Source organism: Megalobrama amblycephala, linkage group LG16 (genome assembly GCF_018812025.1).
Source record: "Megalobrama amblycephala isolate DHTTF-2021 linkage group LG16, ASM1881202v1, whole genome shotgun sequence".
NCBI classification, from domain to species: Eukaryota; Metazoa; Chordata; class Actinopteri; order Cypriniformes; family Xenocyprididae; genus Megalobrama; species Megalobrama amblycephala.
The window spans coordinates 35,804,254-35,822,024 of record NC_063059.1 but is presented as its reverse complement, the minus strand read 5'-3'; the positions used below and the strand labels follow the sequence as shown (position 1 = coordinate 35,822,024).

Below are 17,771 nucleotides of genomic sequence, written 5' to 3'. Positions count from 1 at the left end.
GTCTGTGTGTGGTGGCTCTTGATGCATTGACTCCAGCTTCAGTCCACTCCTTTTGAAGCTCCCCCTAAGTTCTTAAATCGGCTTCGCCTGACAATCTTCTCAAGCCTGCGGTCATTCCTTTCACTTGTACATCTTTTCCTACCACACTTTTTCCTTCCAGTCAACTTTCCATGAATATACTTTGGCACAGCACTCTGCAAACAGCCCTTTCAGCAATGACCCTCTGTGGCTTACCCTCATTGTAGAGGGTCTTGATGATCATCTTCTGGACAACTGTCAAATCAGCAGACTTCCCCATGACTGCTGTTGGGATTACTGACCTAGACCCAGTATTTATACCTTGGTATAAATAAATGGTAATTTAATAGAACTTGAAATTAAATATTCTAATAATTTGAGATACTGATTTTTTTTTATTTTGATGAGCAGCAAGCTGTAATCATCAAAATGAAAACAAAAAAGTCTGGAAATATTTCACTTTGTCTAAAAAATTTAGAATACATTTAAGTTTTACTTTTAGAATTAAATTACAGAAAAAAATATCTTTTTCATGATATTCTAATTTTTTGAGATGCACCTGTATATCTATAACAATCACATTGTGTTATATTATGCTGGCAGTAAAGAGTTCAGCTGAGTTTGGCATTTTACTTGGACTTTGTAAACACACATGTAAACACATGGGGGCAGAGGTGCTCTTTATTTGTCTCACCTGAACACAATATTCCCCAAAATTAATCAAAAGTCATGAAAAATGTAACCCTTTAGAAATCACTCAAAAAAACAAAAAACAAAAAAAAACTACAGAGAATGACTAATGCTAAATTACATAAATGTATTAACGTTGTTAGACATGTTTAATCTAATGCAATAATGTGAGCACTTTAACAGCTCTAAAAGCCACTTTTCCTGACAGAAGTTCGTAAATTTTATTGCTGACTTATAATAGCAAGTTTTCAAATATCTAATCTTGACTATTAGAATTAGTTAATTGTAAATGCCAGTAGGCTTTACATTTGAAATTTGTTCACAAAAATGAAAAATTTTGTGAAACACATGAGGAGCTAAAGCAGACACCATATGGCTGCTGGTTGTCTTTGACAGTACAGGATAGTGAAAAGGAACATGGCCATGACACAGAAATCTTTCAGTCTTTTAAGTATATCTATACCTTTAAACAGTTTAGGACATTTTTGTAAGTATTTCACTGCTGATCTAAATTCTCCTCTGCTTTATGATCATGAGAGATGAATCATCTCCAACCCCAAAAGCAGGGTATAAGGGTTCAGTGAAAGTGGTCTGGACTCTGTGAAGGAGAGTCATTGTGTCAGAGACGCTGTAGAAGGACAGAGTTCCTGCTCTGTGATCCAGACACACTCCTATTCTAGAGGAGCGGACAGCAGGGATACAGACATGCTTGTTATGATGTCTGACATAGAAATTCTGTTGACAGTGGGTCAATCTCCATGACTTGTTATTAAACCCCAGTCTGCAGTCATTACTTTTTCCTTTACGCCCAATTCCTTTGTAACAAACTCCTACAGCCCAGTTTTCTCCACTGCACTCGACCTCCCAGTAACAGCGATAATACAAACCCTCTCGACACAAGACATTCATATAAACATCAAATCGCTCTGGGTGATCAGGATATTGCTGGACTTCAACTGAACATGATATTTTTCTGTTCTCTTCTGACAAGATGAGGTTTCGGTGTGCAGTGTTTGGATCCAGTTGCAGTTGACAGAAATCTGAGGAGGATGGTGAGAGAAATAGATATTCAAATAAAGTACTGCCATCCTTCCTTTCCCCTAACAATGTCAATAGTTAATAGTTATACATTTTACATTTTAATAGTTATTGATAACAATAAGCAGATTAATTATTTAATATGTTTCAACAAATTTAGAAATACTTCATAACATTATTAACTATCATTCAGCAATTGTGTGAGAGAACAACGTATAAAAATAAAACAACTTACAGTGCAAAATTTCATTTGGAGATTCAGGTTTTGAAGACTCTGAAAAATGGACATTTGACTCTAAAGATGAGGTAAGAAACAATGCTTAAATGTAATATAAAATGTAATGAATGAAGCAACACATTTAAAAACATCTATTTTTAATACTGATTAAAAAGATGCAGACCTTCTCGAGATATTCTGGCTGTTTGCTGTTGACAGGCGTCCTCCAAAACCTCCTTAAACGCTGAGATTGAAATGTCTTTAAAAGACAGATGAGTGTGTTGAGTGAAGCTGGGAACGTCTTCAAATGAAGGTAAAACACACACAGACTGGCAGCTCTGAAATGAGACAAAGAATTCAAACATGATTTGTGAAACATGAGACACTTTTTACATTCAGTAAGAGAGAAAAGCATCCCAGATAGCATGGTGACATAATGTTGAGTTTTTATCCAGACCCGGCGCCAGACACAAATTCACGGACGGGCATTACATTTTTTTTCAGGGGAGCACAAATGAGATCAACCTCATTGCATAATAACATTAATTATGAATTAAATGGGGGAAAAAAGAAGAAAAAAAACACAAAAAAACAAAACAAAGAAGAACTAAACACACGTCGCAGGGCTCGACATTAACGCTTGTCCGCTAGCCCGGGACAAGTTGATTTTTTTAAAAGGGGTAAGTGAAAGAGAATTTTACTTGCCTGGCCTGATTAAAACGCCAATAACAAAAAATGACTAGGGAATCACCAAAACGCGATAATGCTTCTGCATTCATTTAGTCTAAGTGGATTAGTGCATAATAATATTGATATTATCGATAGTGCATAATAATATATAGGCTGATGTAATGTAGTAACGCTAACAAAATGTTGCGCTGTTGAGTCGCTCGCGCTGCCAGAACAACAAATGAGCGCAGCAGAAACAAAGAAACTCAGTTAACATGCCAGTAGCGGTTCCTGGCCATAAATGTAGGTAGGGCAGATTCTGGGTTTTAGTGCAAGTTTATGACAAACAGAGCCGGCCCGTTATATAGGCAGTATAGGCAAATGTTAAGGGCGCAATCTCGCTAGGGGGCGCCAAAGAGGCCGGATGAGTGGACAGGGGCGGATCTACCGGGGTGGCACGGGGTGGCATCTGCCACCCTAAGAAAAAGCTTTGCCACCCCAAAATTATCACAGAATATAATATGTAAGCAGTGTTTCAAGTACTGGAGCGGCACTTCAATATGATGACTAAAAAAAATTGAGTAACGCAAATAATATATAGTGTGCATGATGGTTTCACGCGCACACAGCGCGCCCAGTGTGCTTCGTTAACAAATGACTCTTATGAACCGATTCTTTGAGAGTCAAAAACACAGCGCAGCCAAGTTCACTTACGATTTTTTCCCATATTTGTACGTGAATCGGAAAATTACTGCTTCCCGGCTAGAAGTACGTGTGTTTCGTGTTTATTGTCACACCTTCAGTTCCAGTAATGCTCAAAAATCTGTTTTTATAACAGTTAAAGCTCTTTTTATGTAGTCACAAAGTTATATTGTCATGTTTATCAAAATAAAACTGATAAAAAACGTAGACCCCACTACATTGGCATTTAAATAATATATGCTTATGTTGAACTTTATTCTTGTAAAAACAGACGCTGTAAGCAGTACATAAAGTATTGAATGAAAATGTCTCTGAAACATCAGTGTATTAGTCAAATATTGCATTTATTTCACTTCAGCTGTGATAAAGTATGCAAACGCAGCGCAAGCGTAACTACGGGAAGCAGAAAGTGTCAGACTTCATGTCTCCGTTTTCATCTCCTCCCTGACTGCACCCAGCTACTCACGCCGATCGGTTGAATCCAGCCGCAGCCGATGTTGAACATACCTAAAGTCAATAGAGACGACTGGATTGTTGACAGCATAATCACCTGACTTGGGACTTGATGCTGTCCTGTGCCTTAAAAGTGCCCTAGAATGCTTTTTCACAAGATGTAATAGAAGTCTAAGGTGTCCCCTGAATGTGTCTGAAGTTTCAGCTTAAAATACCCCATAGATTTTTTTTATTCATTTTTTAACTGCCCATTTTGGGGCATCATTATAAATGCGCTGATTCAGCGCGCGTCCCCTTTAAATGCTCGCGCTCCCCGCCCCCAAGTTCACGACTCTATAATACATTGCATAAACAAAGTTCACACAGCTAATATAACCCTCAAAATGGATCTTTACAAAGTGTTCGTCATGCAGCATGTCTAATCACATAAGTATAGTATTTATTTGGATGTTTACATTTGATTCTAAATGAGTTTGATGGTGCTCCATAGGAGAGATTTATAAAGAATGAAGTTGTGTTTATGAATTATACAGACTGCAAGTGTTTAAAAATGAAAATAACGACGGCTCGTCTTTGTGAATGCAGTAAGAAACTTTAACCACATTTAACAGTACATTAGCAACATGCTAACGAAACATTTAGATAGACAATTTACAAATATCACTAAAAATACTGGTTTGTCTAATGCCTTGAACATGGGCTGGCATATGCAAATTTTGGGGGCATACACCCCGACTGTTACATAACAGTGTTATGTTGAGATTCGCCTGTTCTTCAGAGGTCTTTTAAACAAATGAGATTTATATAAGAAGAAGGAAACAATGGTGTTTGAGACTCACTGTATGTCATTTCCATGTACTGAACTCTTGTTATTCAACTATGCCAAGATGAATTCAATTTTCAATTCTTTGGCACCTTTAACTCCTGCTCCCTGACTACTGCTCTATCAGGCAATCATTAATTTTCCTGAATCCGTATTAAATTTGAGGAACATAAATGATCTCCATTTAATTTAGCCTGTTCCCACTGAAACACAATCGCACACATACATACACACACACAAAAAAATAACTACACTTTGTGTTTCTGTAACTGACATGGCTATTTTGTGATATTTAAACAGAATAAGATCTACATATGGTAAATCTGCAGCTTTAAAGAAATTTTCATTAAAAAAGTAATGTCATTTTTAAAGGTTGTAATGCTTTTGTCATTTTTTCCCCACTCAATTTACTATCTCTTTGACATTGATTGTGTTAAACTGTCAAATAAAATACACTGACTCTTTGAAATGATCAGACATTTGTTGACATACCATTGAAGTGCAGCTGAAATATTAATGTTGCATCATTATTTTCATGTTGACATTTAAGTTGTATTTTCAATGTTTCAACAAAAGTGATTTAGAATAATCATCACATTAATATTGATCAATCTATATTACTAATGATTATTTTTGTTAATTTCAATATTGATTCAACATTGGTGATGTGGAATCAATAATGTTGATTCAACAATATTACCATTGATAATTTTTGTTCACTTCAATATTGATTCAGCATCAGTGATGTAGAATCAATCATAATGTTGATTCAATAGCATTATCATTGATGTTTTGTTCACCATTGTTTCAACATTAAATGTGGGTGCAAATGTGATGTTGAAAAATATCCATTTGTAATGTTAAATCAATATTACCATTGATTTTTGGTTGAAATCTCAACATTGTTTTTTAACATTAACTGAGGGTGCAAGAGTGATACTGAAGCAACATCGCTAACGTTAATTCAGTGCAATTGGAGTTGACGCATCAACACTGACTCAACATTGTTTCAATGATTACATGCTATCTGGGTATGTATCTATGGTTATATGTTCAATGTTGTGATGTGGAAGGTTCATAAACAGATATGATAAAAAAAAAAATTAAAACATTTTTTATTACCTTCAGACACTGGATCTGATCATCAGTAATCAGAAGTTTCTCAATCTCTGCTTGTCTTTTTCTGAGTTCTGTCAGCTCTTGATCCAGATGTTTGTGAAGTTCCTCTGCTCGATCTATCTCAGTCTTCTCCTGAGCTCTGATCTGCTCTTTAATCTCAGAGCGTTTCTTCTCAAGAGAGCAGATGAGCTCAGTGAAGACCTTCTCAATGTCCTCCATGGTCTCTAGAGCTGAACTCTGTCAGAGACACAAAGATATGATCATGCAGACAGGAACAACAGCTCAAATAATACATTCATGTGACCATTTCCATTATCATAGATGTTGTTCAAATCCAAAGTGATTATGCTTTCAGTCAAATGAAAATGTCAAGATTTAAATGTTGCCTGTTTAAAAAATTAAAACATATAGTATATCTGTTGTATTTGTGATTTAACCCTATGGATTTAACCAGTCGTCTTCATAATGATACTCACTTTAAAAGACTTCACAGCTTCTCTGAGTTCCCGCTGACCTCTCTCTCGCTCCTGGATCAGCTTCTGACACGCCACCTTTACCTTCTTTAACTCTTTCTGAGGATGTTAACATAAAGTAATTTAAGTAAGTAATTTAAAAATATTAAAGAATTTTTACTAATATTATCAGCTCAAGAAACAAAGACAACTACCTGAAATGATAAGCATTGATTACCTTCTTGCTAGTCCATTCTGAATCCACAGAAACCAAACGGTGGCCGTTATGATTGTCAATCAAACACAAGTTACAAATACATTGATGATCATCCTGACAGTAAATCTCCAGAAGTTTCCCATGACTGAGGCAGATGTTCTCCTGAATGTTTCTGGAAGCTTCGACTAGTTTGTGCTTCATAAACGCAGGAGATTCATAGTGAGGCTGCAGGTGAGTTTGACAGAAGGAGGCCAAGCACTGCAGACAGGACTTTACAGCTCTGTTCTTCTCTGTAGTGCAAACATCACACTCCACAGCAGCCGTTTGTAGGGACGTCTTCTGCAGCGTCTCCATCATCTCAGCTATCAGAGTGTTCTTCTTCAGTAGAGGTCTCTGACTGAAGCTCTCTCTGCATTGGGGACAGCGGTACGGCGGTCCCTGCTCCTTCTGGCCCCAGCAGTCAGTAATACAGCTCATACAGTAACTGTGTCCACAGGGAATCGTCACCGGCTCCTTAAGAGGATCCAAACAGACTGGACAGCTGAACTGATCCTCATACTGACTCACTGCAGATTCAGACATTTCTTTGCAGTGTTCAAAGATGAACAGATTCTCAGTCTCTGTCCTGTTAGAAGGGCTGATTTGCCAAGAAAAGCAAAGTTATCTGACAAGTACTATTTTTCACTGAGGTGAACGTATGAATAATGTCAAGATTTGACAAAGTCCTAAGTATCCAAGCAAAAAAAAAAAAGAGTTTGAGAGAAGCCTGATCACAATGTTTCGATTTTTTAACTGAGGAAAAATCATAGACTGTAAAAAAAGATGGACGACGCGACGCCGCTTCCTTCCATTGTATTGAACTGAAGCCAAAATGGGCCGATGAATGGGCGCTGACACGATACGCAATACGTCAAAAAAAAAAAAAAGTTTGGAGCCTGGGCATGCACAGAAGGAATCGTCAGTGGAGCCCGGAGGCGGAGTCGCGGTATCGAACTTCCGCCCAGACGACTGCGTCATCATTCATGTATTTTAATATAGACTATAAAAATTATACACAATTTAAAATTCTACCTATAAAATAATAGGCTATTCTGTTTCTAGAGCAATAATATTTTTCAAACAGCAAATTCAATAGATGAACTCAATATAATATGCCACTAGCAACTCTAAATCGTCAGAAACGGTCCGGCCATTTTAAATCAAGTTCAACTAACGTTACAGGAGATCGATTGCTGTAATTAGAGTAGGCTATCATTAGTTTTGTCCTGCTAATTATTATTTTATACCCATAAAATAATAAGTAACTGCCAGATAACGATCACCTGCTTTTTCCCGACATGGTTAACATTAGGTGTGTTATCTTAACTAATAACATTTATTAATTAGCTTATAACGCCCACATTTAATGTTACAGAAAAAAAGTTCAGTGATCCGTCAGATCCTGTAGGTCGGTTAGTACAGTTTACTGCTGAACAGCTCATTTTGTTGGTGTTAAATAACAAAGAAATCGAAAATTAACCCATTTGTGCCCAAATTTTTCTGAATGATTTCATGCATATAGTCCTGTTAGTGTCCTATATGAACATGTTCTGCATTTATTTTCCCCAGGTTTTTGTTTTTTTTTTCTTAAAAAACGGGTTTGAATGTGCGGCAACTATAGTTGCCGGCGGGCAAATATGTTGTATGCACCCCTTAATGTAAAATTTCAATAGGAGGATAACATTTATGCATCTAACTCAAAATAACTGCTTCCAACAGATCAACAGATCAATCAAAGTTGAAGAACATTTGAAGTGAACACAAAAAAGCTGCATTTAGCTTATGATCTCTTGAATATGAAAATCAGTTTGTTTTAAAGTGGTGGGACATAGTGTAGAACAAAGTGCAGCCATTAAGTTGCTCCAACAGAGCATTGTGAATTAAAATGTTAAATTATATTGTTCATTAGAAAACAATTACATCTATATGTGACCCTGGACCACAAAACCAGTCATAAGTTGCACGGTTATATTTGTAGCAATACCAAACAATACACTGTATGGGTCAAAAAAAATGTTTTTTCTTTAATGCCAAAAATCATTAGGATATTAAGTAAAGATCATGTTCAATTAAGATATTTTGTAAACTTTCTACTGTAAATATATAAAAAATTATTTTTGTGAATGGATATACATTGTTAAGGACTTCATTTGGTCAACTTTAAGGCAATTTTCTCAATATTTAGCTTTTTTTTTGCACCTTCGGATTACAGATTTTCAAATAGTTGAGTCTCTGCCAAATGTCATATCATAACAAACCATAAATCAATGGAAAGCTTATATATATTCAGCTTTCAGATGATGTATAAATCTCAATTTTAAGAAATTGACCTTTATGACTGGTTTTGTAGTCCAGGGTCACATATAACAAACAAACAAAAAAATAAATTAATTAAAAAATATATTAATTAACAAATAACAATATATAATATATAACAATATAAAATATTATGAAAGCAGAAGGCACTAAACAAGACCTATAACCTTGATTTATTGACCCATTAAACACAGTATACACTGTAAAAAAAAATCCCGTTGTTTCTACGGAAAAATACCGGCAGCTGTGGTTACCAGAACAATACTGTAAAAATGACATCAAACCGTAAACATACTTACGGAGTTACATGTGAATTTTACATTTTAAATATGTATATTTAACATTGGATTTCAGTACACTGTAAAAAAAAATCCCAGTAAAATTTACGGTAAAATAACATATTTCATTAACTGATATAATGTTAATTTAACAACCTAATGAAGTACTAATATCTGTTTTGTACCTTTATAATACACTGACAGTCACCAAACATAGTGGTGATAAGAGTCACATGATGAATCAAAGTTCATTACAAGCAGCTTTTCCACAAGCTGAGGAGGACAATACTAATATATAGAAGGAGCACACAGTGTCATTCACACACACACTAAACACCATCATGGTAACATGCATGAAATTTTAAAAATGCAATAAACATTAATTTAACAACATTAGATGTAACATAAAACCCTAATGTACATAACTGATTAGAAAAAAATGAGAAAAACTAAGAAACAACAGAGTTATTTCAACAAAAATATATCAAATGTGAAGTGTCACGCAGGGAATTGTGGGAATGTCAATTTACGGTTTTTCACTGTAAATTTTACAATGAATTGTTATTTTTCACTTTCAAAAACTGTGAATTTAATGGTATTTTACCGTAAAATTACATTAAATGTACCGTTAGATCTATTACAGTTATTCACCGTATATAGTACGGAAACTTTCTGTAAACCAATTAACTGTTTTTCACCGCAGCATTTTTACAGTCTTTTACTGTTAAAATCACGGTCATTTTTTACAGTGTACCCCATTTCCCCATGATATATGTACTTACAAGTCTTTTGCCCACCGGCAACTATAGTTGCCGCTTGGATTTTTGACTAAGTATACAAAAAACTATAGATCTCTTGTAAGATTTGTTTTGTTTGGATGATTCTAGAGACCCTCATGATTACGTAGATATATATATGTCAACAAAAAAATCCTAATATTAACATGAAAATTACTTTTCTTTGGGAGTGTTTGCCTTCAATATTCTTCCTGAACGTAGGGGTAGGAAGTTGACAGGGAAGTGAATACCTTTTTATTGTTCTTGAAATCCTTTATTTGGATGTTTTCTTGCATGTCATTGAGAAATAAAACATGGAAAACATCTAGAAAAAAAACTTACAAAAGGAAAATGACAACCATACACTGTGGCAACTATAGTTGCCGGTGGGTTAAAATGGGTTAACAGTTAGTTAATACATCTTCAATCTCCCCTCGAAACTCCGACAGTCCTCAGACAAGCTGTCAATCAACTTCGAATCATGACGACACGCCCCGTTATAGCATCAAATTGCTAGCTAAAATCTAAATCATCACAAAAACGAACAATTGAATATATATCAGCGTGATAACAACTACCTTAAATGACCAAAACCATCTTTCAGAAAGTTTTATTTGAAGCAGAATTTATTTTTAAGTTTTCACTGAAGTCTAATTCGACTGCATTGAGAGGGCGGGGTTTAGGACCTGTACTGCATCCAGCCTCCAGGGGGCGATCAAAGAGCCCGCAGCTTCACTTTTCAGGACGTATGAGACACACCCGGGAAAAATCAATACGTTCTCTGCTAATTGCTGTTCACATGTTTTCAATAGAGCTTAACTTGTATTGAGTCCAGAATAGTCTCTTTAGTCATGATCACCACAGAAATAGGTTTGTATTTTTAAAGAATCATCGAAATTGTAAAGAGTAAAAAGTAAAGTTTTGTAGTACACTTCAGTATGTAATCGAGTATTCCGTTTCAAAAGTACTAACGTTTTCATTAGACAACAAAATCCAAAAATAATCGTTTAGCAGTGAAGTACAAAGCAAAATTTTGTTTAACCAGTTCTGTTACAAGTTACAGGAATAGAAACGCTGTACCTTTTTTTTTTTACAGTCTATGCGCTGTATACACATACACAAAATACATCCTAATTGCATGCGATTTCTTGTTAAAAGCAGACAAATCGATCAATCTTTATCTTTGGATCTTATTAAGTACTTACCTCGACAGAGATACAACTCAAATTTGCTTCACAGCTTTGTCCTAAAGAACAGAGGTGTGGATCTATTAGAGTTGAGTCACTTGTAGTGAAGAAATAAGTTTCTTTTCTCTAGAATTCCAAAAACTTCCTGGTTTTCAGCGGGAAAACAAAACTGGGCGTGTGTTCTGTGTCCCACAGTTACCCAAAAGAGAGAGAGATGAGCAGAGAAAGAGAAAACAACAATAAAACAAGTTTATTTTCCACATATGATCGACTGCAGAACATTACTGAACTGTAGCTAATTATTAAAACTTGCACATTTAAGTGTTTAGTTCAAGACTTAAAAAGATCATTAAAGATTTTGCCCAATACTGGGATAATGATCCTGTACTGAGGTAAAAAAAAATTATCACAGCTGACATTTGTCTGATATCATTTTTGATGATTTAATGTAAAATACTAAATTAAATGTTTTCTGTAAATCTATATTTTGACAATTTAACTAATAATGAAATACAAATTAAATGACAAAATCTCAGTCAAAGAAATACATCTGAATTACTCTACAGTTCTTTAAATTATACATAAACCTGTATTTTTAGCTCAATGTCATAACAGTAAACCATGAATTTAGAATAAATGGCTGAACCTAACTGGCCTATACGTTATGATGAATAATAAAGATGTCCGAATGTGCATCTAATTCATTGAATTATTAAATAATCATTCCATGAATTATAATAATTCTAAAATTAAATATTAATTATATATATATATATATATATATATATATATATATATATATAATTATTATATTAATAATTAATATTTAATTTTAGAATTATTATAATTCAGGGAATGATTATTTAATAATTCTATGATATATATATATATATATATATATATATATATATATATATATATATATATATATATATATATATTAATAATAATTAAATATTAAAAGCAACATCATTAAATATTAAAATATTAAAAGCAACATCATGCCCACTGACGAGTTTTCTGCACCAATTCGAATGACTTCTGACCTCAAGAGTCTCACAATATATTTCACTTCAAGATAAAAACAACATTCTTTCAAATTGTTTTATACAATTTATGTATTTAATATCAAACAAAATTACAAATCAGTTATCTGACAAAAATGTTATAATTTTCAGATTATTAAATCATGATTAAAGAGATTTAATCATTTTAGTGTGGAAAAAGTGGAAATTTCCCCTGAAGTCCTACTCTATATATACACCATATGCTGACCTTTTCCATTTGTGAATAGTTCAAGTAATTTATGGAATACATTCTGGTTTTATAATTGATCTTTTTTTCTGCTCTATGATCCTGACAGATGAACCTTGTCCATTTAGAAAAGCAGGGTATAAGGGTTCAGTGAAAGTGGTCTGGACTCTGTGAAGGAGAGTCATTGTGTCAGAGATGCTGTAGAAGGACAGAGTTCCTGCTCTGTGATCCAGATACACTCCTATCCTAGAGGCAGCAAAGATACGGACCTTTATTTTAGCATGTATGAAACCGAAATGATGCTGATAATAGCCCAATCTCCATGATTTTTTGTTGGAGCCAAGTCCACAGTCTTCACTGTTTCCTTTACGTCCAAGGCCTTTGTAACAAACTGCTACAGCCCAATTTTTGCCACTGCACTCGACCTCCCAGTAACAGCGACCACACAAACCCTCTTGACACAAGATGTACGGAAACTCATCAAATCTCTCTGGGCGATCAGGATATTGCTGAGCTTTATCTGAACCTGATATTTTCCTGTTCTCTTCTGACAGTTCGAGGTTTTTGTGTGCAGTGTTTAGATCCAGGTGAAGTTCACAGAAATCTGAGGAGGAGGAATGAACAAAAACAAATATTGAGCAAAGTAAACTTTGTTTTCAAAATGGTCACATTGTTACAAATGATACTTATCAATTAATGATTTGCCTTGAAGAAACCACAGTTGAACTTACATTGCAAAAAATCATTTTGGGTCTTTGGTTCTGGAGGCTTTACAACAGACACATTTGAGACTGAAGAGAAAATACATGATTAATGTGTTGGTTTAATGACAGTAATGACAAATTAATAGAACATATCAAAATATTCAGACCTTCTCGAGACATTTTAGCTGTTTGCTGTTGATAGACGTCCTCCAAAACCTCCTTAAATTCTGAGATTGAAATGTCTTTAAAAGACAGATGAGTGTGTTGAGTGAAGCTGGGAACGTCTTCAAATGAAGGTAAAACACACACAGACTGACAGCTCTGAAATGAGAATAATAATTCAAACTTAATTTGGGAGATCTTTTCCAAAAAACAAAACAGAGAAACAATCATGGAAGGTTCTCAACATTTTTGCATCATTACCTTCAGAAACTGGATCTGATCATCAGTAATCAGAAGTTTCTCAATCTCTGCTTGTCTTTTTCTGAGTTCTGTCAGCTCTTGATCCAGATGTTTGTGAAGTTCCTCTGCTCGATCTATCTCAGTCTTCTCCTGAGCTCTGATCTGCTCTTTAATCTCAGAGCGTTTCTTCTCAAGAGAGCAGATGAGCTCAGTGAAGACCTTCTCAATGTCCTCCATGGTCTCTAGAGCTGAACTCTGTCGGAGACACAAAGATCTGATCATGCAGACAGGAACATTAGCCTCCATAATACTCCATTATCATAAATCTTGTCTTAAAAATCAAAAAAAAAAAAACTTAAATATTCTACTATCAGTCAAATGAACTGGTAAAATAAAAATGTTGCTTGTTTATAGCGGATTGGTTTTCCAATTATTTGCAAACATACATTATCTACAAAGAAGGGAAAGATAATGTATGGAGAAAAAAAAAAAAACTTTTGCATCTGCAAAAATGACAAATGGGAAACTTTCACATTTGTACCTTTTTTGGGTGTGTATGAGTGTGTTTTTGGTCTTGTTTTCCCCTGCAAATGTCACTTAAGAATCTTCATTGGATTCTGTAATAATACGTCACTTTTAGAAACACCGTAAAAATCACTGGCATCTTCTGATACTCACTTTAAAAGACTTCACAGCTTCACTGAGTTCCCGCTGACCTCTCTCTCGCTCCTGGATCAGCTTCTGACACGCCGACTTTACCTCCTTTAACTCTTTCTGAGGATTGTAACATAAAAGGAGGAAGTAGGTTAATATCTCAGTAATTTAAATTGGTAAATTAAATAAATAACATTCACTAATATTATCAACTATAAATATTATCATAAATGACAACTACCTGAATTTATAAGCATTGATTACCTTTTTACTAGTCCATTCTGAATCCACAGACACCACATTGTGTCCATTATGATTGTCAATCATACAGAAACAACAAATGCATTGATGATCATCCTGACAGTAAATCTCCAGAAGTTTCCCATGACTGAGGCAGATGTTCTCCTGAATGTTTCTGGAAGCTTCAACTAGTTTGTGCTTCATAAACGCAGGAGATTCATAGTGAAGCTGCAGGTGAGTTTGACAGAAGGAGGCCAAGCACTGCAGACAGGACTTTACAGCTCTGTTCTTCTCTGTAGTGCAAACATCACACTCCACAGCAGCCGTTTGTAGGGACGTCTTCTGCAGCGTCTCCATCATCTCAGCTATCAGAGTGTTCTTCTTCAGTAGAGGTCTCTGACTGAAGCTCTCTCTGCATTGGGGACAGCGGTACGGCGGCCCCTGCTCCTTCTGGCCCCAGCAGTCAGTAATACAGCTCATACCGTAACTGTGTCCACAGGGAATCGTCACCGGCTCCTTCAGAGGATCCAAACAGACTGGACAGCTGAACTGATCCACATACTGACTCACTGCAGATTCAGACATTTCTGAAGGAGTAGCCTACATAAATACACATGTAAATCATTAATGAAAGAGAGCATGTATAAAAATCTACAAAATGCTTACAGTTTTGTGTATTAATATGAAAGAATCCTAAACTCTTCACCCGTAACCAGAAGAATAAACATAATACATCTACATTAACATATAATTATTATCAAACAAATACAGTAATATTTCATTTTTTTTTTTTTTCAATGCAAGCAAGAAGACATTAAACCCTTTAGTTAAGGATTATATGACGTTCTTACCTGCTTTGACAGAATAACAAGTCAAATATTCCCTCCTTTAGCTTTAACCAAACTAGAAGAGTGTGGATCCTTAAGCAGAGGCTCATGTAGCAGGGAAATAGGTTTCATTTCTCCTGAATCCACAAACTTCCTGGTTTTCAGTGTGCAGATGAGAGAGAGAGAGAGAGAGAGAGAGAGAGAGAGAGAGAGAGAATAAACATAATGTTTATGTGAAACCATAACTTTGCAGTTTTGATGCTCTACTCTCTGTACTTTGCTTAAAATCAGTATCTGTATCTCTTGACACCAATTATAAGACTATGAATGGTTTGTAATAACATACAGAAATTGTGTTTCTGTTTTAACAGCTTCTAACACACTTCCAGGGTTAGTTCATTTGCAACAAACCTTTCAGAAATCATTTCTTGTTTTAACATGATGCTTCTTGATTCTAAGAACAGCAGGTTTTCATTCAGCTGCTGTGGAGAAAACAATAATCACAGATAATCTCACATTTGATTTTCCCTTTATTTTATCATAATTACACATTACATTAATTATACATTAAACCAAAAATGACAGTGAAGGACAAGAGAGGACCAGGCCTGGACTATTTTACATTATGTTTTGTTTATGTGTGTGTGGCAGTTGTTCGCAAGGGACTGTCACTTTTACTTTGATTTTGTTGTTTGTATATTTTGGAATTAAAGTTATGGTGAATGTTCGCCGGATCTTCCCTGAGCTACATACCTTGTTACAGCGAGTTTCACACACGGTTTCATTCCTGGGTTTCGTTCTGTCACCCAAAGGCATCTGAGTGGATCCTGCCAAGGTAAAAGTGGTTGCTGATTGGCCCCACCCCAGATAGTCCTATGGTGGTCCAGCGATTTCTGGGGTTTGCCAATTTTTTAGCCAGAGATTTGCTGCTGACGAATCTTACCTCCACTCAAATGCATTTCTGTTGGTCAACTTCCAAAACTTAAAGAGCCACTTTGTTTGGATCTTATTCTCACCAACCCCGACCACTCTCGTCAATTCATTGTGAAAGTGGATGCATAAGAAGTAGGAGTGGGAGTAATATTGTCCCAGAGATCACCTTCGGATGACAGAACACACCCATGCGTTTTTTTTTTCTCATCGTCTCACCCCATTCCCCAGAACAGAATTATGACATCGGGAATAAGGAGTTACTGGCTGTTAAAGGGATAGTTCACCCAAAAATAAAAATTTGATGTTTATCTGCTTACCCCCAGTACATCCAAGATGTAGGTGACTTTGTTTCTTCAGTAGAACACAAATGATGATGATTTTTAACTCCAACCGCTGCTGTTTGTCAGTCAAATAATGGGAGTGAATGGGAACTCGAACAATAAGAGTAGAAAAAACTTGCTTAGACAAATCCAAATTAAACCCTGTGGCTCATGATGACACATTGATGTCCTTAGACACAAACCGATCGGTTTGTGCGAGAAAGCGAACAGTATTAATATAATTTTTTACCTCTAATACACCACAGAACTGCGTTCAGCACTCGCTTAGTGAGGTCTTCCGCGCTGTGACAGCGGAAGTGATGTCTAGCACTCATTGTAGTATATGCACGAGACATTACTGCCATTGTCAGAGCGCGATCAGACCTTACTAAGCGAATGCTTAACGCAGTTTTTTAGAGGTAAAAAATTATATAAATACTGTTCGGTTTCTCAAATAAACCGATTATTTCGTGTCTTAGGACATCAATGTGTCGTCATGAGCTGCAGGGTTTAATTTGGATTTGTCTATGCACGTTTTTTCGACTCGTATTGATTGTGTTCCCATTCACTCCCATTATTTGACTGACAGACGGCAGCGTTTGGAGTTAAAAATCATCATTTGTGTTCTACTGAAGAAACAAAGTCACCTACATCTTGGATGCGCTGGGGTAAGCAGATAAACATTAAATTTTCATTTTTGGCTGAACTATCTCTTTAAGTTGGCACTGGAGGAGTGGCATCACTGGTTGGAGGGCGCGGGGTTCCATTTTTAGTTTGGACCAACCATAAGAACTTATATATTATAATATATTAATTCTGCTAAAAGATTAAATTCTTGGCAGGGTCGCTGGGCACTTTTCTTTGGCCGGTTTAACTAACATCTCGTATCGCCTGGGTAGTAAGAGAGGAAAACCCGATGTACTCTCACAGATTTTTGAGGACCCACTTCTCCTGTGACCATCATGCCTCCCAACCGGATGGTCACGGCGGTCACCTGAGGAGTGGAGCCCAAGGTCCATGAGGCATTACACTTTGTCACTGTCCTTTGCGAGGTGCCCAGAGAGTCTGCTTTTTGTGCCGGAGTCCACTTGGGGCCACTTGTCTAGCCTGCTTGCAGCAAGGGAGCAGTTCGAACAGGTTTGTTAATGAAGCATTGGTTCTGATGGCTGTCAGTGGTGCGGGATGCTCAAGAGTTTGTATCAGCCTGTCCACTGTGTACAGTGGGTAAGGGCTCAAATCGACTGTCAGCAGGGTTACTCCAGCCACTGTCAATCCCTTCAAGACCCTGGTTACACAGAGTCATGGACTTTGTCACAGGCATATCCTCGTCAAGTGGCAATACCGTGGTCCTCACTGTGGTGGAAAGGTTTGCGAAGGTGGTTAATTTCATCCCCCTCTTCAAATTGCCTTCAGCGAGGGAGACAGCAGCTATCGTCTTAGATC

At 36.1% G+C, this 17,771-nt stretch overlaps 2 protein-coding genes across 2 annotated transcripts; both read right to left on the bottom strand.

Annotated features, from left to right (window-relative positions):
• Positions 1-684: 684 nt before the first annotated feature.
• On the bottom strand, positions 685-11,110 carry LOC125248330 (E3 ubiquitin/ISG15 ligase TRIM25-like). Its single transcript, XM_048160071.1, has 7 exons — positions 11,013-11,110; positions 6,420-7,035; positions 6,206-6,301; positions 5,733-5,966; positions 2,148-2,301; positions 1,982-2,041; positions 685-1,748 (listed from the first exon to the last, which is right to left on the bottom strand). Exons 2-7 carry the CDS (start codon positions 6,978-6,980, stop codon positions 1,216-1,218), a joined length of 1,638 nt encoding a protein of 545 aa, XP_048016028.1. The 5' UTR covers positions 6,981-7,035; positions 11,013-11,110; the 3' UTR covers positions 685-1,215.
• A 1,138-nt stretch (positions 11,111-12,248) lies between these two features.
• LOC125248326 (tripartite motif-containing protein 16-like) lies at positions 12,249-14,848 on the bottom strand. The gene is made up of 6 exons (XM_048160065.1): positions 14,273-14,848; positions 14,033-14,128; positions 13,376-13,609; positions 13,120-13,273; positions 12,980-13,039; positions 12,249-12,852 (listed from the first exon to the last, which is right to left on the bottom strand). Exons 1-6 carry the CDS (start codon positions 14,831-14,833, stop codon positions 12,299-12,301), a joined length of 1,659 nt encoding a protein of 552 aa, XP_048016022.1. The 5' UTR covers positions 14,834-14,848; the 3' UTR covers positions 12,249-12,298.
• Positions 14,849-17,771: the final 2,923 nt, after the last annotated feature.

Coding starts and splice junctions, on each gene's coding strand:
- LOC125248326 (XM_048160065.1), bottom strand. CDS start 14,833: ATGTCTGAATCTGCAGTGAGTCAGTATGTGGATCAGTTCAGCTGTCCA. Junction 14,129..14,272: donor CAGAATGGACTAGTAAAAAG/GTAATCAATGCT, acceptor TACAATCCTCAG/AAAGAGTTAAAGGAGGTAAA. Junction 13,274..13,375: donor ATCAGATCCAGTTTCTGAAG/GTAATGATGCAA, acceptor TTCTCATTTCAG/AGCTGTCAGTCTGTGTGTGT.
- LOC125248330 (XM_048160071.1), bottom strand. CDS start 6,980: ATGTCTGAATCTGCAGTGAGTCAGTATGAGGATCAGTTCAGCTGTCCA. Junction 6,302..6,419: donor CAGAATGGACTAGCAAGAAG/GTAATCAATGCT, acceptor TAACATCCTCAG/AAAGAGTTAAAGAAGGTAAA. Junction 5,967..6,205: donor AAGCTGTGAAGTCTTTTAAA/GTGAGTATCATT, acceptor TGTCTCTGACAG/AGTTCAGCTCTAGAGACCAT.